At 41.4% G+C, this 24,143-nt stretch overlaps 1 protein-coding gene across 2 annotated transcripts in view; it reads right to left on the bottom strand.

Annotated features, from left to right (window-relative positions):
- Nucleotides 1–24,143, bottom strand: part of ZSWIM6 (zinc finger SWIM-type containing 6) — a 93,082-nt gene that overhangs the window by 31,265 nt on the left and 37,674 nt on the right. The window contains exons 2-4 of one of the 2 annotated variants that reach the window (XM_053408116.1): nt 17,282–17,638; nt 10,636–10,784; nt 7,648–7,798 (exon numbers count right to left, since the gene is read on the bottom strand). In XM_053408116.1, the coding sequence (XP_053264091.1) occupies nt 7,648–7,798; nt 10,636–10,784; nt 17,282–17,638 (657 nt within the window). The remainder of the gene's footprint in view (nt 1–7,647; nt 7,799–10,635; nt 10,785–17,281; nt 17,639–24,143) is intronic. The other variant, XM_053408117.1, reaches the window with a different exon arrangement.

Here is a 24,143-nt window from a genome sequence, read left to right as displayed (position 1 = left end):
CAACAGCCATTTGATTCTGGATCCATACTTTTATTTTTTTAAAGCTTTTCTTGTTGATACACATGTCCAAGAGGAGGGGGAGAATAAAATGTTTGTTTTGAAATACAATACTTGTGTGATGTTTCCTCACTCTTAAAATAAGAGGAAGGCTAGAAGAGATAATGAAAATCAGAGATCACACACACACATAAATATCTGATCCTGTAATCTAAGTGTTGACAAGTTGTTGGGCTCCATCACTCCAGCAAGCATAGATATTCCTCTTACAGATTCTTCTGCTTGACTGCTCTCAACAGATAAAGCATCAGAGATTTAATTTAACAGTTTCAGCTTTATTAAGCTGTCACAAGAGCAGCCCCACTTTGATAACAGTAGCTCCACCAATTATGGCTTGGTTTAGGGTTGACAAGTATAATGATTTATTCGTGGCACATGAGAAGCAATAAAAGATTGTTTTGCATTACAACTTTTTTTAAAAAAAATGTGGACACTTTTTTTCATTTAATTTGTCACTTAGCTTTTGCTAAGAGGACATTTAAATTGCCATTAAAAGGCAAATGGGGCTTTTAGTTTAAAAACGTACCCCCCCCAAATATTTAAATGATCGGTAATAGTGCAGCGTTCAAGTGGGGAGCGCTTTTGTCTCTCGGCGGATCTCGATGGCAACTTGTGACATTTGTATTCAGGCCCTGTATTATCCATGTGGCTAAAGGGCTTCCAATTTCATATCACAGCCAGGAGCCTGCAGAAAACACCAATTAACTTGCAGATCCCATTTGCTGACAAAACTCAGCCTCTTCTCTGTGACTAGCATCTGACAGTCCTCAGCATTTAATTCCAAAGCACAGCCTTGCAGCAATGTGATCCATACGCAGGGGTGCAAAGTCAAATCTCTCCCAACCCCCAAATAAACAAAATGTTTTTCATTTGGTCAGCCCAAAAACTACTCGGCCCTAATTTTCTGACAAATGACTATTAGAGTTGTTGCAAATTTCAAGCTCCAGAGATGCAGCGAAAGAGGATAAGGTCCCATATTCCACCCCCACCCCCACCCCGGGAAGGGGAGAGACTGACCAGCTAACAGCCTGAAACAGGCACTAGAAAATAAGTAACATGCACACCATCCCTAATTCCCCCCTTTCGGGGAAAGAGTAATTCAGAATAGACCAAGTATAAAGAGTTATCACTTCTTGATATTTTGGCTTCTTGCCAACTGACAGGTTGGCAATATGAGCTCAGTCTGCTTGCTCCAGTACAGTGGTACCTCAGGTTACATACGCTTCAGGTTATAGACTCCGCTAACCCAGAAATAGTGCTTCAGGTTAAGAACTTTGCTTCAGGATGAGAACAGAAATCGTGCTCCGGCGGTGCGGTGGCAGCAGGAGGCCCCATTAGCTAAAGTGGTGCTTCAGGTTAAGAACAGTTTCAGGTTAAGAACGGACCTCTGAAACGAATTAAGTACTTAACCCGAGGTACCACTGTATAAGGATAGTTGTATAAACTGCTTTCCAAAACCATGTTCAGTCACAGGGTGGTCTTAAAAATATTTAGTTGGCACAGTGACTACATACACCAGGCAAAATCCTGCAAACAGAAAACTTACTGTTAAAACTCTGAATCAATCCTAGTTGAATCTTAGGTGTGAACAACTACTATATTTGTAATTACAGATGTGGTCAAATGTTTGCTTTGTAAGGGAGAGCTGACGCATATCACAGTCTATTGTGTAAATGTGTGGTGTTAATTCTGGAAAATGTGGATTTCAAAATAATCACCATCACTTCCCCTTGGTTAGTTTTCGCTTGTTTGATGCATCTTTCAAATGTAAATGAACATCTCTTGCAAAACAAGGACACTTTCCCTTATCTTAATGGGCCATCCTGTCAGCTAGACCTTTTTGAGCTTAGAAAGGATCCTAACTGGGGAAGTCCTTTGTAGTCACTATTAGCATACTAAGTGAAGTGTAGTATTCAAAGGAAGTACTGTCTGCTTCCCACCTGAATTTGGGATTCTTGCTAGTGTTGGCTGGGTCTCAATTACCATCTTAAGTTAGCTCAGCCTTCCAGAAAAGTTCTAGAAAGGAAATCCCTCTTTTTAAAAAGCATCCTCATTAAAAGGTGGCTTGCTCCAGAGTAGGGGGAAAAACATTAGCCGAATCTGTGGGATCGAGAGGAATTCCTTTCCATCCGTCAGCTGAAGATGCACTTCTCAAAGCCAAAGAAGTAGTTAAGACACTAGGTTTGGCCTGTGAACCATACAGGTGTGAGCCTGGGTATAGATGTAAATTTTCCTTTTTGTTGTCTGGAAGACACCAAAGAGCATTGACAATTCTAGCAATCTGTACTTATCACAACGAAAACCTTTGTTTTAAAAAGCTGGAGGGTGATATATGTAGTGGGTTCAGGGAGAAGGGTGGGAAGGCTTTAGAAGTGTCCAGAGTAATCGGATCTTTTCCAAGGAGAAGCCCTCCTCAGGAACTCTTCTGAGGGCAGCTGTCACTTTGAAGCCGGATAGTCTAACATCTAGGAACTGGTGGCAGCTAAATTGAACTGAGGCACAGCCTGGAAGAGTAACTTTTAATGGAACGCACATGTCCTTGTGCAAGAGGGGTTAAGTAAACCTTCTCAGATGAGCCTTTCCATTGCACTGGCTCACAAACAGGATAACTAAAATATAATTGATGCACGCTCTCTCTATATATATAGATATATATAACCAGCAAAACAAACAAACTTCTGCAAACTTCCTACTGAATTTAAGGAAAGTTTGTGCTAGCTTTTCCAAATCTGATTGGAAAATCACTTGTAGCTTAATGGTGAACTTTGTTTTTTTTAAAAAATAAATGTTTATTAAGGTTTTACAAAACAAAAAAGTCATCATTTCAAATAAATCAATCAATCAGATAAAGCCCAAACAAAAAACAAAGAACAGAAAAACGAGAAAAAGTACCCAATTAACAAGAAAAGAAAAAGAAGAAAAAAGAAAAATCCACTTTTAAATTTCCAAATTCCATATCCCTCTGTCCTGACCTCCTCACATCTCTCTTTTTTGTGTTCCTCTTTGTTCCGTCAAATTCAGCAAGTTCTAACCCTTTTTCAAACCTTACTTATAATTATACATTTCCAGTTATTATGTCTCAAATTTCCCTTATCTTAGCCCATTACTCCATCTTATATACTATGACATAATATTTATTCTGTTCATATCCCCCTTCTCCTTTTTAAAATTCTTCTTTTCATATCACTTTTAACCAAATCCCACCTACCCTGTTACCTTCACTTCCCACATCATGTTAACACTCAAACATTTTACAATATTTTTGCAAATAGTCCTTAAACTTTTTCCAGTCCTGTTCCATCAATTCTTCTCCCTGGTCACGGATTCTGCCGGTCATTTCTGCCATCTCCATGTAGTCGATCACTTGCATCTGCCACTCTTCCACGGTGGGTAGATCTTGTGTCTTCCAATACTTAGCGAGAAGTATTCTTGCTGCTGTTGTTGCGTACCTAAAAAATGTTCTGTCTTTCTTTGACACCAATTGGCCAACTATGCCCAAAAGGAAGGCCTCTGGTTTCTTAGGAAAGGTAAGTTTAAATACCTTCTTCAGTTCATTATATATCATTTCCCAGTAAGCCTTAACCCTTGGGCACGTCCACCAAAGGTGAAAGAATGTTCCCTCAGCTTCTTTACATTTCCAACACTTGTTGTCAGGCAGGTGATAAATTTAATGGTGAACTTTGGACACAATGGAGATGTAAAAGATTTGGATTATCATAAAAGATGAAAGAGGAAATTATTAACCAGGGGAAGGGGAGAAGTCCAAGAGACTCCTTGGAATCTTGTTTTTATGTTGTATGTTTGATATATGACTAAAATTTTAATCTGAAAAACCAAATTATTATTATTATTAAGCTTTTTCAAATCTGACTTGCTTCCAAACTGGGCCAAAGAAGAATTAGTTAACATTGGCTGAATACTTCATTTGCCACCTGCTCTTCTCCTTACCTCTGGGTTGCTATTGGCAATGTTTAGTGGGATTTCCAGCTGCGGGTTCACTTCAGCCCTTGAGGTATGTGGGATCAGTGCACTCCGCCACCTTAGTAACTGAAACAGGCTCCCCCCCCCCCCGTATGCACTTACTGCATGGGCTTCAATTGACAATTTCAAATTCAGGGGTAACAAGCAATTTTATGGGAGGACTAAATTATTAACACTGTGGTTGCTTAGGCTTAGGCTTTGAAGTGTGCATGCACACGAAAGCTCATACCAAGAACTAACTTAGTTGGTCTTTAAGGTGCTACTGGAAAGAAATTTGTTTGTTTGTTTGTTTTGAGTATGGCAGACCAACACGGCTACCTTTCTGTAACTGGAGCTTTGATTAAGTATGCATTACTCAGCTGAGCATCAAGGACTGCTGTGGGAAAACTGGAGCTGGCCAGTGGGCTGGATCCTGACATCCCCCAAGCCCCTGTGGCCACTCTGATAGAAGTCATGGACTGGTTGAATGCAGAGGAATGGTGGGAGGAACCAGCTGGGGAACCCCCAAGGGAAGAAGGCTCAGAGCCCAACACTGTGTTTCTTCAGTTTTTGGAAAATGAGAAATGCACCAACCAACCACCTGGTCAACCTTTATCGCTTAAGGACAGACACTTCAACTGATCCTGGGACAAACTTTGTTTTCAGATGAGAATGTAAACCACATAATAAGGGAACAACTATATTGAGGGCTGTGTATCTGGACAACTATTTTGAGGATTTCATTTACAGATTTGAGAGATGATTTTGGGCATGATTACATTAAATTAATATACAGATTGTCCAACTGAGCTTTGTCGTACTCATATCCAGGCCTTTACCAGATTCAGGCAATTCTGCCACATAGGACACAGAAGGAAGGAGAAACATAGTTGGCTATCATCTGCTACTGGACAGAGCTTCACAGACCCCAAGTGACCTCATGTAATTATTAACTAACTCTAGAGATAAGTCCACAACACAACTGGAGCAGTACTCCCAGCACAAACTGAAACAGCCCTACTTGGCAGAAGTGCAGCCACTGCAGAATGGTATGTTCTACTCCTAATCTACACAAGCAGTCCAGAAGGCCACCGTGGTTGATGGCACTGAAAACCATCAAGAGAAGCCAACAGGCTACAAATGTGGCCTGTTCAAGGCGATCAGAGTAATTTCTATCCTGAAACTAGGGTTGAAATGGATTTAGATTATCAGTTTCATCCAAATATGCCTGCTTATAGCCATATTCACCAAAAATAAGTTTGCGAGGAGACATTTCTTTGATAGATTGCACTGCCGCCTCCTTCAAAGCGGTAGTGAAGGGCTCATATTAACCAACACAGAATCCAATAGCTTCTCCTGCCAAACTTGCATTAGGCAGGATAGGCATGGGTCAAATGAGCAAGCAGTAATGTCAACAGCTCCAAACACTTGATCCACATCATGAGGCGTCAACAACTGAAATTCATCCAATAAATCTGAAGAGGAGGCGCTGGACATTTCTGCTCTAATTCCTGCTACTAAAGTGGAATGCAAGAAAGAATGATTTGAGTTATTTGATCTACAAAGCACTCTGCGAAACTGTTCCCAGCCCACCACTGAAGGTTCTAAAGCCCCATAAAAACACACATTATACTGGAGCAATGCCTTCACCACTCTGTATCTGTGGAATCTCCAGCAGACATTTTTGGAACACGCTCTCAGTGAGGGCAGAGAAAGATCACGGTCATAGCACAAGCCTTCAAACTGGCCCCAATCCATGTTCAGTCAAGACTGGCCATTTATCCAGCTCTTACCGATTTTATTTCATAAAATTTATACACCGCTTGATTGTAAAACCAAACAAACAAACCCTCAAAGCAGTTTGCACATTTGTACTCTAAGAAATGACTCTTTGCCCTCACTTCCCTGTACACGTCTGGGCTCCAGAAAGAGGAGGCACTGTGTAAACTCCCCAAGTTCACTATTCAAAGAACTTCAAAACAACAGCTTGCAGAGTTTGCTGAATTATCTCCTGGGGCTAGAATAAAACCATCTAGATCAATTTGCCTTTGAAAGTCCACTGAGGAAGTTACAGGGATATATGCTCTAACCTTAGCAAGGTAAGTAACCTGTTCTAAGCAAGGTAAGTAATCTTTTCTAAGCAAAGGTGTTAAAGGCTTCCTCATACATGGATTCTCCTATCTTGTCTATTACAGAACACAACATCCACATGGGGGAAACAGCCATGGTTGCTATGAAATCCTGGGCAAGGCTTGCAAAGGCGACCCCAGAGTGACGCTGAAGCCCCCAAAGTCCTCAGTACCACACTTTCAGCTTCAAGTGTGAACATGCAAAATGGATTGCAGAAAGCAGATTGAACGCTTATAGACCACAGCAACCCTCTCCCTCCACTAACTACCCCACAACTGAGAATATCCAGCTGTCAGCTACTGGGTCCAAACAGCTCTCCCTTCTCATCCAGCCAGATCCCTATAACATGCACAGGGTCATTATTAAATATAGTTCGTTCACAAGAATGCTGATGGAATGCGTCGCAAGGATTCCCTTACTGATTGCTTGTCTACGCGGAAGATAAACTGAAATAGCTGCAGCTTGCAATTCGCACCTCTGGACCTTTCAGTGTTATATTCATTTCATACCAAGCAATGTAAAAATATGGCACCCCTATTCCAAAATACATGACGCACCAAAATAACACTAGGTGTGAATTACAACCGTGGCAGTTATTTTAGTTCCAATTTCCATTAAGGTAGATTAAGATACTCACAGCATATGGGCCCTTCTTTTTAAAAAAATAAAATAATAAAATAAATACAGGCAGATTCCCAGCTTTACATTCTTTTGATTTTCCAGCAGACAATCATACTTGTCCTGGGACAAACTTCAGTATGAAGTTCAGCTGCTATTACCAGCTGAAGTCAACAAGTACTACTATACTCTTCATTCCAAAGATCATTTGTGCAAACTCAGCAGCTCTTAAATACACAAGGCCAGAGAGAGTTTGATTAAGGCGCTGAGCAAGTGGTCTAATTTGGAAAATGAACCACCACCACCCAGATCACTTAACGGCGTTTTCATCTTCCTGCCTTCCTACTACCCCTCAAACCTAAGCATGGCACAAAAATGAGCCACATTATATTAAACAGCCCATGTAAACATACCCGCTTGACTAAACTGTGAACTCAGGGACCCGGGTGTACACTATACCATCTGTCAAGCTTAAACAGAGGGCCACACAATTTTCCGCACCAAACGAAAACTGATTACTGAAGCAGTATGTCCTTTCATAGACATTTCAGAATTGAGAGATAGGCAGACCTAAGCACAAAGGTAAACATTTACTATTAATAGCCTGCAAACCTAGCTTTTGTTAATACAATGGATTACTTATTACCTAGGAAGTGTTTATATTCCAGCTCTTACTATTAAACATGTCATGTAGTAGTTATTTTTGGCTGAATGTCCTTGGGTTTAGCAAAAACGCACCGCTTTTGCCCATGAAAACAAAGTGCCCAGGCTGCCATATTTCCCAAAGGTTGGCAGTTATTCCAGGCTCCTTTAACAAGATCCAACACCTCTTAACACACAGTGTTTCCTTCACTTCAAAATCTGCTAGAGAGTTGCTTTTACCTAGTTCATCCCAGAGCTGCCTATACTTGTCTGTCATTGCAGTTCCCTGTTGCCTCCAGAGTGACAGGCGAGGGTCAGCCATGAACTGTTCCGTTATCAATGTCAACATCCGAGCACCGTTCGAATCTCTCATCTTTAACATCTCTCGAACCTAGGATATAAAATATCAAAGCAACAAAAACAAAATCATAGGTTAGGTTCCCAAAATAAAACATGCTATCCTCTAAAAATGAAAAACGGGGGGGGGGGGAATTGGAAACAAATCACAAACAGAAAAATGGAGAACTAATGGAGATAAAGGTCACTGGAAGTATGAGTTTAGTTATGGAACAGCAGATACTGTTGATTTGTACCAACTGAGAGGAAAAATTGTAATCCAGCTTAGAATACACTGAAAAGTAGGCAAAAATAAAAGGCAACTTTGAGTGTTGAAAATATAAGGAGCCACTTTCTTATATCTCATACTGAGTTATGGGGAATTGTGTTCTCTTATGGAGTTTTCAGTTTTCAATGTGATCATCCTCTAGATTCAACGTTTTGACTCTCCAATTACACAAAAAGAAGGCCAATGACAGGGAAATGAATTTGTTTTTAACATGATAGCAGCATACCTAACATTACTGGAAACGAACAAAATATGCCAAATGTGGGAGGAATACAATATTCTTATACAATTTTATGAGCTGCCTCCATCACATCAAATACAGAATTAATACACATGGAAGGGGAGTAGATAGATGGTACTAATAAGCTGCACTGATGAATGTGCAGAATACAAAAAACCCTCACACTAAAGCACATTCATGCTTTAATGAATTCATTCACATACGAACTAATTTTTCTTGGTGCAATTATACTACCTAGATAGTAATGTATGAGCAAATGTACACAGAATCATAGAATGAGCAAATGTACACAGAATAATAGAATTGCAGAGTTGGAAGGGATCCCAAGAGTCATCTAATCAAACCCCCTGCAACGAAGGAATCTGAATTGAAGCATCAATAACAGATGGCCATCCAACCTCTGCTTAAAAACCTCCAAGGAAAGAGAGTCTACCACCTCCCAAGGGAATCCATTCCACTGTCAAACAGCTCTTACTGTCAGAGAGTTATTCCTGTTGTTTAGTCGGAATCTCCTTTCTTGTAACTTGAAGCCATTGGTTTGGGTCCTGGCCTCCAGAGAAGAAGGGGGGGAAAGCTTGCTGCTTCTTAAATGTAACAGCCCTTTAGATATTTGAAGATGACTATCATTTCTCCTCTCAGTCTCCTCTTTTCCAGGCTAAACATACCCAATTCCCTCAACCATTCCTGGTTTGGACTGCAATACATATTTTAATATGAAAAAGTACAGGAAATTAATCCTCATAATATTGGGAGGAAATTTGTGCTTTTTCATGCCATCTCAAAGGTACTATGCATTGGAAGAATCATTCTTTGAGACACATAATCGACACATCTTGTCCTCTTACAGCTTAAGTGCATCAGCGTCCCAAGTTTCCTTATGACATACTGGGAAAAGAACACACTCGTGTGTTTTGTTTTGTTTTGTTTTATACTCCCTACCCTCTCCTCCCACATTTGTCCTTTGGGTTCTGTATATTTTAACATCCATTTCAAATACTGGGTTGAAGGAGAAATAGGTGTCTTTGCAGGCTTCTGTCAGTCTGTTCAGCGCGACTGGTGCCCTGTTTCAGCTGCAAGGCACACACTGGTCTGGGACAGGTCTGCTGCCTCCACTCTGTCTTGACATTACATTATTCTAACACCAGCAGCCTGCAGCTTTAACTGCCTCTGCCCCAGTTCCATGCAAAGAATTGAGCTTAATTTCAGGCTCCTACTTGGCTCTTGACTCCTGACTTCAACATCCTAGTCTGGACTGAGTCAACTATGCCAGCCTTTCAAGCAGATGACAAGTGTTCTAATTTTCTACTGTTAGAAGAAGAAGAAGAAGAAGAGTTTGGATTTGATATCCCGCCTTTCACTCCCTTTAAGGAGTCTCAAAGCGGCTAACATTCTCCTTTCCCTTCCTCCCCCACAACAAACACTCTGTGAGGTGAGTGGGGCTGAGAGACTTCATAGAAGTGTGACTGGCCCAAGGTCACCCAGCAGCTGCATGTGGAGGAGCGGAGACGCGAACCCGGTTCCCCAGATTAGGAGTCTACCGCTCTTAACCACTACACCACACTGGCTCACAAGTTTCTACTTGTGCCATATTTCTAAACCTTAGTGCAGAAAAAAATACGATGTTCCTGTATAAACCTGTTAATGAAAGCATGGAACAGCATGCAAATGTCTGTTAAGATGGCCACCAAAGACTAGTCCCTGCAGCTGTCGCACTTAGGCTGTTGGCAACACAGTGACTTGGGGGGAGAACTTCCATCTTACTTAGCCCAGCTCAAAACCTTCCCATTACCTGGAGAGTGAGAGCTAGCCTGGGTTGGCCTGGACTATCGTCTTCAACACCAACTACCTCAAACATCCAGAACAAGAAAAAAAGCCAGTCTCGTAAATGATTCCGCTTTCATACTAAAACTTTTCACTTGAATGTACTAATTCTTCAGTGCAAGCTCAAAACATGTGGAAAGTCATGAGTCAGGCTTCAAAGCTGCAAGCTTCTAAAAAAATATTTGTGGGGTACACTGCATGTCTTTCTTTGAGTCCTAAAAACACATCACAGCCACATTTTCCTAGCAACAAAGAGCGTTGGATTTATTTTTGAAAGCCCTTGTATTCCCCCTTTAGCAGTTGGGGGCTTTACATATACTGACACCAAAACCACTGGTAGCCTGAAAAACAACTGATTTTAAGTCACATTGACTTGCACTCCTCCACAGGAGACCACTTAGTAGTAATACCAAACAGTGTTCCAATAAGCAAACAGGGACACCATTAAGCAAGAAGCAAGCCAATTGAAAGGGCCTACTTGAAAACAGGCAGTGTGTGGATGGAGCATTCATGACAGCCACAAATATTCCTTCCTACCTACCTTTGCAAAAAGCAAATTGAGTTGCTTCCCTGATCCATGGTATCCACCCTGGGAGAGGAAGAGTTTAACCTGTTCCTGGACTTGCTCTTCATCTAGATGCCAGCAGTTTTCATCATCTATGCTAGCACCAGCTGTTGGATCAGGAGCACCTACAATCACAACAGAAAAATTTTACATATATACACACAGAGAGAGAGAGGGGGGGGGAAGAAAGGAGTGGTATTCTTGGTGCATGGGGATCAAGCTGTTCCCATTCAAAATATGGTGAAGTTATGAATGATTTCTTATTATAATCTCTGTTGTGGTTGCAGTCATGGGTGCTGAATTCTAGCTACTGCCTCTATACAATCAGGCCACTGTACACAGACATAGTGACTTTTAACACACCAAGTGACTGGAGAGGCGTGTTTAAAAGAAAAAGAAAATCAGCCTGCCTGCATGCAACCTCAGAACACAGAGCCAATGTTTTAAAAAGGTGAACACATGCAACAGCCTGATATAGAACAACTGTACAGGGTCACTGCTTGAGTACATGCTTTGCAGGTTCAGCCTCCAGAATCTCAGCTCAAAAGTCTTTCAAGTCTAAGAAAGGGCTATGCCCGAGATCTTAGAGAGCCAGTGGTATGACTCTGTATAAGATCACCACCTTATATTTGTTATGCTTGATATGGATTAACAGCTGGGATACTGGCAAACACTGAATAGCCAAAGAAAACATGCATAGTCTCTTTTCTTAGTTAAAATGGATTTGCAAGTTAAAGGGTCTTTTCACAGCCAGTAATCACCCTCATTAAGCACACACTTGGACAAAGAGCCTTTCATAGTATTGATCTGACATTGGACACGCCATTTATATGGATACACCTCTCACCAACATTTTATGTAGCCATATTTATAGTCCCCTTTCCCCCAAGGACCTTCCCCCTTTTCAATCTCAAATTTTTTAGGGCTTTAAAAAACCTTTTGTACTGTTCTTGTTCTTTTCTGGTTTTAAACCTGGATTTATCCTGCTGCTAATTTTATTCTGTTTTTGATTTTACACTTACATTTTATTGCCTTTTTTAAGAATAAATCTATAATACTGTAATCAAAACACTATGCGTTGTTCTTCCCCATGTATCCTCACAACCAACCTACAAGAGGCTGAGAATTGCCCAAGGCCACCCAATGAGTGGTATGGCCAAGTGGGGATTTGAACATGGATCCCTCTGGCCTTAGTCCAAACAACACTCTCTACCTCACAGGCCAAAAGCCACATTCAAGTGTAAGCTACTAGTACCAATTTTTTAAAAACAAACAAAAACCTGGATATTTTAAGCACAGTGTTCCAACCATTTGCACTACATATCTGTCGTAATGTGGCAGACAAATGTTGCACTCGCTTCGAAACTCACTGAAGAGCTTCAAAGCCAGATGTCACCAGAAACACTAAGAGGACCAAACACTTGAGACTTCAAGACAGTTCTTGACCCTCTTCATATATGAAAATGAAACTAGGCTTTCTCCAAACGACGTAGTCAGCACCCATTTCAAACACGGTAACAATTCCTGCTTAAGGCTTTATAGAAAGTGTTCCCAATTAACTGCCTTCAGAATCAAACAAGCACATCTAAAGGCATAAACAAACTTGTTTAAAAGTTCTCTCCCCTTTTGTGGCATTGGAAGGGACACGGGTGGCGCTGTGGGTTAAACCACAGAGCCTAGGACTTGCTGATCAGAAGGTCAGTGGTTCGAATCCCCATGACGGGGTGAGCTCCCGTTCCTCGGTCCCTGCTCCTGCCAACCTAGCAGTTTGAAAGCCCGTCAAAGTGCAAGTAGATAAATAGGTTCCCGCTCTGGCGGGAAGGTAAATGGTGTTTTTGTGCGCTGCTCTGGTTCGCCAGAAGCGGCTTAGTCATGCTGGCCACATAACCTGGAAGCTGTACACTGGCTCCCTGGGCCAATAAAGCAAGATGAGCGCCGCAACCCCAGAGTCGGTCACGACTGGACCTAATGGTCAGGGGTCCCTTTACCTTTAATTAACCGCCTTCAGAATCAAACAAGCACATCTAAAGGCATAAACTAACTTGTTTAAAAGTTCTCTCCCCTTTTGTGGCATTTTAAGACATTTTTAATGCATGCTATCAGTATATGCTTGATGCAACTTGAAAGTTGTCCAAAAACATTTCTTTAAGGGAAGCCATGGTAACAAGGCACTATAACACCAGAGACTGATACTACTTTGCAAATAGTTGAAAACAAGTAATTGCTCCAGTACAAGTGTGGATAAACAGCAGCAAAATATGTATGCAACAGCAAGCTGTGCTCTTGCACAGTTGTCATAAAATACTTAGAACTATAGGACTAGATATGGCAATCATCATGTTGGCACAATACCAAAGGTATTAAATTGTTGTGCTGGTTTCCTGTACCACCTTCTAAGAGGCTCAGATTGGCACATGTGGCTTCCATACATCTCCCATAGAACACACTCACCTGGCCAGGAACCAAGAACTGCTTAGCTTTGGGCAGGAACCGCATCATGTATCTTCATAATGTTGTCTGAGATTATGCTGCAGTAACTTGCAAGTGTATGGAACCAGTGTGTGGAAGATAGGCAATATATAAAGATGCCATTGGATTGTTAAGAAATCTTTGTACTGGAAACTGGTTTTTCTAGAAAAAAACATTGTATGTTCACAAGTATGTTGCAAGATGACCTCAGAGGTTCCTCCCAGGTCTATTACTCTATACTGTATTGAAAACGCTAGGCTGAAGGCTCATTCACAAAACTTGTTCTAGGTAAACAAACAAACAAACACTAAGTCTTCAGAGAAATAACACATTTGAAGCGAATTGCACCGTATTATAGCTGGGGGGTTAAGGGGGAAATATGATACAATGTCTACTATTTTACATCAAGGATCCAGCTAGGCTAGCATTCTGAGTCAAACCATGGCCAGCCCAGATGCCTCCAAGAAGCCAGAGATAGCTGAGATGCTGTCAACATCCTTAAAGGTTTCATCTACATACTTCTCTGATTTTCTCAGCTTTGCCATCTTAGCCTCAAAGGAACAAACAAATATTCCCCAAGAGCTAACAGCTCAGTGCACCAAGCACACACCCATGACTTCTGCCCTGGAGACAGTCAGTCATAATATGTGACATATTATGGAAAACACCAATTATTCCTCCACACCCTTGCTGATTTTCTAGCTTCTAGACTCGTGTCTTCAAAATGTCATGTGTGTGTTTTTATAAAGCTGAGCACTGTGTTGAGTTGGTTTTCAAGCTCACTGTGGTGACTTGCCTAAAGCCACCTAGTGAGTTAATGAGATTTAACTTCCTAATTCACAATGCATTTCATGTATTTAATTTCTTTTTTATTAAATTATTTTTAAACCCAACTCTCAATGTACATTGCCTTCACAAGGCAGTGTACAGAAATAATAGTTAATCAAAGTGTAGCAATGAATCAAAACCAGTTTTATAAAATTTAGTCTTGGGTGCTGTAATACTATCTAAGGTGCCTTCCAGTGAAGTTGTGGTGATTCACCTAGTCAAATTAGGATGCACCATAACATATGAGATTCAGCCATTAAAACAACAACTATTTTTTTCTTTTTTTTTTTTGCCTACCTTTTGCTAGCTAGTCATTTTTTCAAGACCATATTCCACAGTTTCAAAGACTATTTCAACTACTTCAACTTACCTATGAAGCACCTTGAACAACACACATTCTCTCAGGCCAAGGCCATCCGGAATGTCTCATTCTGAACTCAAGTTGGTGCCTGAAACTGTTAACTCCTAAGCACCAGCTCAGGCCTCCACCATCTCATGCCCTCCAGATGTTTTGCACTACAGTTCCATCAGCTCCATTCAAGACAGGTTGGGAAAGGCTGCACTACTTAATTTGAGGCTGAGGGATCCAAAACTGTGGTGGTGTGACTCTGCAGACATTCCCAGCACCTAACATTACATGGTTGATACCGGTATCATGAACATGGGCAGCTGCTAACTGCATAACTGAATGGGCATGGTATCCCCTATGGAGTTGTACCTTTCTGATAACTACAGGGCAGGGGAGGGAAAGAATTGGGTAATCAGAGCTGCAAATACCACACAACCTTTTCAGCAAGAAAATAAAGATGTGCTGAGTTTTTCTAGTCAGTATTCTATAAATGTCCCAGGACAAAGTTTATGATAGAACAATTAAGACTGTTGAAAGCATCCTGGTGGCATTCTAAAGATAAATTGTAAGGGGGGGAAACCTAATGAAAAACACGTGACATTTAAGTCTTCCCAGGGCCAGTTTGACCAGTGTTGTTTTTGTTTTTAAAATGCCACAACAAGAGAATTATTTGCCTGATCTACCAATTTGAATGTGGCCAAGCTGTGCTTTAAAATCCAGGTTCACAGGTAGGACTTCATTGTTTCAATCCTTTTCTGCAAAGGAGCTAATGCGCAGAATCAGAACAGCTCTGGTCAGTGTAGCCATCTTATCAGCTACATGACTGACATTCATGACTGATGTTCAAATAATTCCAACAGCTGCAACCAAACAAGTTCTGCATACCTATTTGGGGACAAAGTTCACTGAGAAAATCTACTGCCACAAGTCAACTATTATGTAGTTTTCAGATGAGGGATGGGTATCACAATCAAGACAGTACAGCTTACCGTACTAAAGGCTGAAACAGACTTTTCCTCATACTTTTTACTTCAGTACTAACTAGTTTTTGTCAAGCTTAGTTATAAAAACTAAAAGAATGACACATATGGAGACGGAAGAGGCCCAACGTATCTAGACACAGCTCTAGAACACATTCAAAACTTGTTTCTTCCATAAAATCTTCAGAACCTCTCTGTAAACACCTCCATAAAGAGAATGAAATCCATCTCAGGAGCATATGGCGGTGGGACACTGCCTTTCTATGGTAGCAGCTCAGTGCTCCATGGGGCAGGCTATTTGTGTGCACCATGTAAACAACTCCATTTTCTACACACCCTTTATAGGACATATTCATATATACAGAATAATTAAAATGGGAGATATTTAAATGAGGGGAATAGGTTGCTGGGTGAGAGGAGTCAGAACTCAAGATGGTTGAAAAGCCAACTTCCCCACCTCACAGATGCCTGGAGCAACATAAACATTTTTCAGAATAAATCCCTTGCCTTGGTAAATAACACCCAGTTAGCGTCTACAAAATACGCCTCACTTTTCAATCCCAATATGATTCCTTTCCATATATTGCCACTCCAAATTCCTTTGGCACCACTGCTACTGAACCCCAAAGGATCCTTCCTTCCCACAGATGACAATTCTCCACCATATAAACCCTACTTTAACATAACCCTTAAAAATATGCCAAAACAGCTGTCTCATCCATTCCTGGTACCCTAAACAAGTGTTGTCATTCAACATCCATTGCACACCACCAACCACTCTACACCCTTCCCTCTTGGGTGTAAAAAGCAAGTGATACACAAGGCTCGTGTTCAAATCCCTACACTGCCTTATGCATCACATACTCCTTGACACATGACCTGCTAATTTATAGGGAACAATGGGAGATACTGGTGCTGAACAACCCTGTGCTATCCATTGCTGAGTTATATTTTCTTCTATGCATATTAGCTCTAGCTCCAAGTAAAACAGAGCGACACAAAAGGTCCTGTGATCCCCACATTGAGGACTCCAGGAGCCTATATTTTGGACAGTCCTGGTACAAAAAAACTTCTAAGGCTGTGTTTACACAGTCATCACTGTGAACTTATTTCATTGTTATGTTGCTTATTAATAAGACATTCCTAAGATGAAGATTTAGGCAAAACCCCTGTGTCTTCTCAGCCTAACGTGTGTCATGTTGTGGACCCTGGTATCCCTGAAAACGGTTCAACGTGTCCAGCAGTCTAACATTTAGCTACCAAACATTCCGTTTCTTTACCCAGGTATTTGAACAGATTTTACTGATTTACTGAAAGTTTCCACCTGCTTTAAAGTTTCATTTGCTGTCTTAATTGAGGAGGGTGGTGGCTTTTTTGTATTTGTTCCATGCTATACACTGCCTGAAATCTGGTATATAAATGTTTCCAAATAAAATCCTTCCTGTGTTATTTATGGGACTAACTATCACTGTTAGTTTTTGACACTATAGTTGCTCAAGAACTATCATAGGATGCCTATAAAACCATATGAAGTTGCAATCATCTGCAACCTTTGGAACATGGTTGGGTCAAGTATTGCTCTCCATCCAGGCATGTCACAGTAATGGCACTACTGAAGTGCCATTCAGACACTACTGAAGTTTTCAGAGTACTGCCTCCCCACACAATATGCACTTAAGCAGCTACAGAAGCCACCCTTTGTTTTGTCCTGTTCCTGACAATTCCATATCTGCTTGGACCTCAAGCAACTGAACGTATTATATTCTCTCCCAGTATTAGCTGGGTCTATTATGATCATCCTTCCGAAAAGTATGTGTAACGTTTCTTACTAGCTGTTTTCAGTCAAGTCTTTCACTGCATTGCCTAAAGTAGTCCAAGGTGAAAAGTATCTTTTATTGCTGTAACTGTACTTGCAGGTGAATCCATAAAGTCCAGTACATCACCACAGATAGAAGAATATCAGTAAGCCTGTACGCTGTACAGGAAGCTAACTCACCATGAACTTGATTGATCTCTGAATTCTGAGAAAGGATTTCATCTGCTAATTTCTGAGCAGTTGGCAAAACTTCTGTATGGTGCACTGTGATCAAGTACTGTACAAACTTTTGTAGTTGGTCTCTGTTCATTTGAAAGAGAGTCTCTGAAATGGGAAGATGCAGTTTGACCTGATCTGGCTTGCGAATCCGGTACAAAGAAAGTGCCACGACGTGGGCACAGTAAAATATGTCTTTGTTTCCACAGCTACAGGTCACTGAGGTAATCTTGCAACGATCAAAGCTGATAGCTACATTGCAAACAGTTTCTGGCTCCGATTGCATTGCAGGCTCCGTCACTGTGCCACTCAGGTGGAAACCTGTTCATTGAAGAAACAAAAGAATAAAAAAGGACAATTCAGTCAAGTGTCTATGATTGCTATTTTAAGTGAGAAAAGTACTGTAGTTCATCAACAAGTATAGAGACAGTCTTAGACAGCAACTGTGGTCTTCGGCAGCAGCCACTAAAAGTCACCCAAAGGAACAGTGTGCATATAAATAGCTTCGTACACACAAAGTGGTCATTGTGGTAGAAAATGACTACAGAAAAAAACAGGAAACAGACTGAACAGGCCAGTGCGCTAAGCCTCCATTACTTTAAAACTCTCATGGCAGTACATTTTCCAGCTCCACAGACAGCAAACACTAGTTAGAACCTTCCATCAGTGGAATCTGGCAAGACTTAACTGGTTTAAGTAAGAAGAAGAAAAAGAGTTCACATGAATGTCAAAACAATATTCAGTGGTTCTGTAGGGGTTACTCAGTTAATTCTATACTGTTCATCTGTATTTGTTTCACAGCCTGATAATGAGAATACACCTTCACAGGAAGAAATAACCATTTCTAGATCACTGATGAGTTTACCCATGTGTTCAGACCCAGAAATACCACGAACACTTAATCTTAGTTATGCAGTGCTCTTAAGTGAAAAATGCACATGAGTGAAATGGCCATTATGCATATACATATTTTTCCCTTGTGTAATAGGTAGGGTGCAGTTAGCAGGACATCCTTTTGCTATAACATTCACTCCTAATAGGCCTACACAAACTTTAACATTGGCCTTCAAGTACCACATATGCCTACTGCAACTTCAGCACAGACTTTGGAGGAGGAGGAGGAGAAGAAAAGCCAAGCTACACCATCATAACCATGGCAAAACACTTTTGTGAGGATGTATATGTCACTGAGGAAAGTTGCATGCCATAATGCTCCCCCATGCAGAAGAGGATCCCTTGCACTCAGAAAACTTGCATGCGAGGTAGGAAAGCGTATCCTACCGTTCTGTGCTGTGCTAAATTTATCATATAGACTTAGTTGTGGGGGAAAGCATTTAAATATGTGATACCTTGCCTGCAATGCAAAGTAATACAATCCAGGAAAGGATCTACAGTGCACTTTTACTGCACATTTAATCCACTTTTGAAATGTCCTCTGTCCACAAAGGTCGACTGTAGATTTGTCCTAGCCTGTAGTTATGTATTAAAAGCTATTTCAAATAAAACCAGTCACAGTACCAACACGACTCTTGTACCAACGATTAGATAAGTTGTATCAAAGATTAAATAAAGGGTATCAATTTTGCATGTCCAAAGCATTGTGAAACAAAAGATTGATGTGAGCAACTTTGGGTGTGTCTTGTTAGCAAACGAATGTTAATGAAGTGAAAGGCAAGACAAACCAAAACGGAAAGGGAAGAGAAATAAAGCACTGAGCTATGATTCATGAATTCCTTTTGGAGTGACACTTGTTCTCTACCTGCCCATAGGAATTCAATCCATTTCCCACATAATTTTCAATTAGTAATCTCTTCCTGACCATAAAAGACATTCAATTAATTTTATTTATTCATAAAATGTATATACTGCTTGAATGTATTAAAAAAACAACCCTCAAATTGATTTACAAATAAGACCACTAAAAAAGATGTTATGAAAAAGTAGAGCTAGTGTCATCAGCATACTGATGGCACCTCATCCCAAAACACCTGATGACCACTCCCAGCGGCTTCATGGAGGTATTAAATGTGGCACCCCATAACGTAGCCACCAGGGGGGCAAAAACACTCTCCCAATGCTACTGCCTCTGGACTCGGTCCCGAAGGGAGAATCAGAACCACTGTAATACAGTGCCCCCAATTCCTACTCCCCAGAGATGGTCCAGGAGGATACCATGGTCAATGGTATGAAAAGTCGATGAGAGACAAAACCAGAAGCCTTACCCAGCAATAATGTTTAGGCAATCAGCTCCCCCCCCCCATTGGAATGTACTCACTATTTTTAAAAAAACATCTACAGTCATGCAAAGTTTTGATATCAACTCAGTGGCTTGGTAGAACATGAGACTCTTAATCTCAGGGTTCTGGATTCAAACCCCACATTGGGCAAAAGATTCCTGCATTGCAGGCATTTGGACTAGATGACCCTAGTGGTCCCTTCCAACTCTATGATTCTATGATCTTGAGTTTACCCTCCACAAAAGGAGGGGCTCCATCTGTTCACAGAAGGGTCTTTAATCAGCAGAGACTCTTAATGGTGGAGGTGATTTGTGCTGATTAACCCTTTCCCCTGCAGCGCTCCACAGCCCTCCCATCTGGAGATTTTCAGGGAGGGAAGAGGAGGGGGAAGGAGAAATCAGTGGCGACTGTGTTCGTTTTCTACCAGTGGAAGCACCCCACAACTCCTCCTCTCTAACTGTGAGGATATTGCATTGCTCTATACAGTACTGAAACACAGGTACAGGGTTCATACAAACCCAAAGAACACCTGTGGCCTCTCTTGATTCGAGTATGGCTTGTAGCAACTACGAAGCAGCTCTAGTACTGAAATGATTAAGCAAGAGAAGAAGGAACATAAACACATTTAGCCAACTTGAGACTTGCTATACATGCTGTTGGCAATTTTCATATGGAGGTTTTTCTCTCTTCTGGACGTTATCCTTCTTTCTTCGGTATAATTTTACTGTTTACTGTAACCTCGTATAGTTTCCAGTCAAGACAGCAATAAAAGGCCACAGAAAACCGCAGCAGCGAACACTTCCAAGATGAGGAGCTGGGATGGTCACACGACACCAACCTCAAAATTCCGGCTGCCTGGAAAGACCAAGGCACCCAGTCAAGTGCCTAACATTGTGGTCAGGCAACCCGAAACTAGGCTCTTTCTGAAGGGGCACAAGAACTGACTGACACCCCACAAACTAGGAACAAGCATGACAATGGCTAGACATCCAGTCACAGAGGAAACAAATGATAATGTCCGAGGTTAAAGTAAGATTTGTTTGAGACAGAACTTCCTGTTCTCATTATCACCAGCAGCATCTTTAACCAAGTTCAGAATACAAAGGCAAGTGATAATGTTTTTGACAGAACTCCATAACGTTTTGCTAGTCCCCTGTTATTCTCAATTTCCACCTGATCAGTTTTCATGTCAAGTAGCTGCTATATCCCACAAACTTAGCCATCATCTTAAAAAGCCAGTACAGTGGTACCTCTGGTTACGAATTTAATTCGTTAAAAAGGTCCGTTCTTAACCTGAAACCATTCTTAACCTGAGGTACCACTTTAGCTAATGGGGCCTCCCGCTGCCACCGCGCCACCGGTGCATGATTTCTGTTCTCATCCTGAGGTAAAGTTCTTAACCCGAGGTACTACTTCCAGGTTAGCGGAGTCTGTAACCCGAAGTGTTTGTAACCCGAGATGTTTGTAACCTGAGGTACCACTGTAGTGTGCACAGCAAGAATTCGGCTCATCTCTCTTCAACATTAAACCTGTACTGGATGACTAAACATTGGTCAGAACATTGGTCATTCCAGCTCAGTATTGTCTACACCGCCTGACGGGGGAAATACTCAGTCCCACCAGGAGATGCAGAGGATTCAACAAGGGACCTTCTGCATGCAAAGCAATGCTCTACCACTGAGCTACAGCCCTTCCCCGTAAGGATCTGTAGATCTCAATACACAAATATGCACAGCTCAGTGCAATTCCATGATGCTTTAACTGAGATTCCTGCATCGCAGGGTGTTGGTCTAGATGACCCTCAGGGTCCCTTCCACCTCTACAATTCTATGATTCTATAAATGAGGACATCACACTAAATCCAATGTTCTCTAACTGCCTTGCCACAGCACTACGCACACTGAGCTCCTCAAAGGGGTGTGTTGTTTCCAATAGGCAAAACTAAGAACTTTACTGGCAGGAACTTGCTAAACCAAGTCACAGAGTTCTCAGCTGCCACACGTAAACCACCCATAATAATAATAATAATAATAATAATAATAATAATAATAATAATAATTTATTTGTACCCCGCCCATCTGGCTGGGTTTCCCCAGCCACTCTGGGCGGCTTCCATAGAAACCAAAAATACAGTAAAATATCACAGATTAAAAACTTCCCTGAACAGGGCTGCCTTAAGATGTCTTCTGAATGTCAGGTAGTTATTTATCGCTTTGACATCTGATGGGAGGGCGTTCCACAGGGCGGGCGCCACTACCGAGAAGGCCCTCTGCCTGGTTCCCTGTAGCTTTGCTTCTCGCAATGAGGGAACCGCCAGAAGGCCCTCGGTGCTGGACCTCAGCGTCCGGGCAGAACGATGGGGGTGGAGACGCTCCTTCAGGTATACTGGACCGAGGCCGTTTAGGGCTTTAAAGGTCAGCACCAACACTTTGAATTGTGCTCAGAAACGTACTGGGAGCCAATGTAGGTCTTTCAAGACCAGTGTTATGTGGTCTCGGCTCTAATATCGGTTTAGAGACAAAAAGACAGACAGACAGACAGACAGACAGACAGACAAGTATGATGTAGAGAGAAATGTTCAGCCACCTCACTAAGTCAATCACATGTTAAAACAAACCTAAAATAACCCATTCTTTTTACCCTTCCATTCACTTTTAAAACTTACAGCTTTTGTTTCTATTCTCCCAGAAGAGCCAAAGATTACTTCCTGTTCAATACTTTTCAGCTACGGTAAAGAAACGTTAAAGATTTGTCTCCATGCAGAGGAATTAATGTTTGTTCCAAAATAATATCACTCTCCCTACAGCACCTTGACCTTTACTTTACTCCGTTCAAAGCCTACACACACACAAAGTGAAGGGCAACACTAGTGACTTCTGAAGAACTATATTCCTGTAACGAATTTCATAAGGAGCATTATGTCATGTGAGCTCCTACCTGCAGCCTTGCATCATAGAGCCCAGACATAGGTTTGCCACCTCAGTGAGAACGAGGCCACAGTCCAACAAAGATTTGTAGGTTTAGGTTACTACAATACTTTATCTTGTCTTTCCTGTTTATGTAGTAGAAAGCTGTCTTTTCTGATAAGAACTGCGGAAAACAAGAGCCTCAGAACACTTCCTCTGTTTTCTTCTTCCAGTATCACCATTTGGTTGCAAAATCACAACAGATGCTATAAAAACTACTTTACCCTCTAAGAAGGGGAGTGTTGAAATGCTTATATTTGAGTCTAATAATTTCATGCTATTATTACATGATTTAGGTTTTAACCATGGTTAGCAGGTCAGGTATCTAGTTATTCACAAACTATTTTCACAAAAGAGGGGAGAGGTTTAATGTATCTCTGCTCATATACCTCTTGGAAATTTGAGGTCTCCTCAACAGATGGGCATTCATGTGACAGCGATTGGACAGCAGCCTGCAGTTGTTACTGGAGGAGGAGAGAGAAAACTGGTCCATTCTCCAGTGCAAATTCCTCAGCAGATCTCCTCACAACTCCCCCCCCCCCAATTATTCAGAAACCAATGCCTGCCAGTTCCTCTTATTGCAACAGGAACAAATGTCTGCCTGTCCATTTGTAGCAATAAATGAAATTTAACACAAAGTAACAGATGAGCAATCCTCTTTATAAATTAACCCTCCCTTACCCACCCACCCCCAAAGTATCCTTGGATTTGCTTCCATTAAAAGCACATCCTGCTGACTTTGGTTGCCAGAACACTCCCCCAACTCCTCTTCTCCCTCCAGTCTCTTGTGGACTATAGAGCATAAATTAGCTATTCATTACATGCGAAGGAGTCACAGATAGAGCTGCACCCTGCTGAGGAAGACTGCTATTTTACATGTCAATTTCACAACGAAAGCATCTGCTTTTTTCCTAATATGTATATTTAAAGCTGCCGCACAACGTGCAGATTATATGCTGTTCGTTGCCTGCTTGTTTGGATATCATGAACTCCTAAGTAACATTACTCAAAATTATTCCCTTCGAGGCCTCCATTTCTTAGCATTGTTTGTAACATACCCGTTATGTCCCCAAACTTGTGTCCTTTAAAGGTTGTAGTCAAAATAATTTGGATGCGGGACAATTTTTGGCTCACAACTGCTTATGCACTAATACAGTGGTACCTTGGTTTATGACCATAATCCGTTCCAGAGGTCCGTTCGTAAACCAAAACAGGTCGTAACCCAAGGCCAATAGGGCCTCCAATTCGCCAATAGGGCCTCCAAAAAAAAGAGGGTTGTAATCCAAAAAATTGTTCATAATCCAAAAACACAAAAACCCCGGGTCATAATCCAAAAAAAGTTCGCAAACCAGGACGCGCACTTTCGGGTTTGAATTGGTCATAATCCAAAATGGTCGTAAACTAGGCTGTTCGCAAATCAAGGTACCACTGTATTAGTATCTTGTGCATTTTTTTAAAAAAATCACCTTATAGAACCAGCCATTACTCATTTCAAATGCATGACAAACACAGAACTTTTCCACAACGACCATATGAAAATCCTGGTACAAAAGCATAAGGCGATGTAACAAACCAATTGCCCAACCACAAGGCAAAAGAACTCTGTAACCACCAAGTGAACCG

The sequence above is a fragment of the Podarcis raffonei genome, chromosome 11 (assembly GCF_027172205.1).
Source record: "Podarcis raffonei isolate rPodRaf1 chromosome 11, rPodRaf1.pri, whole genome shotgun sequence".
Lineage (NCBI taxonomy): Eukaryota > Metazoa > Chordata > Lepidosauria > Squamata > Lacertidae > Podarcis > Podarcis raffonei.
The sequence above is the reverse complement of the archived record's forward strand: the minus strand, read 5'-3'. Positions and strand labels throughout refer to the sequence as shown.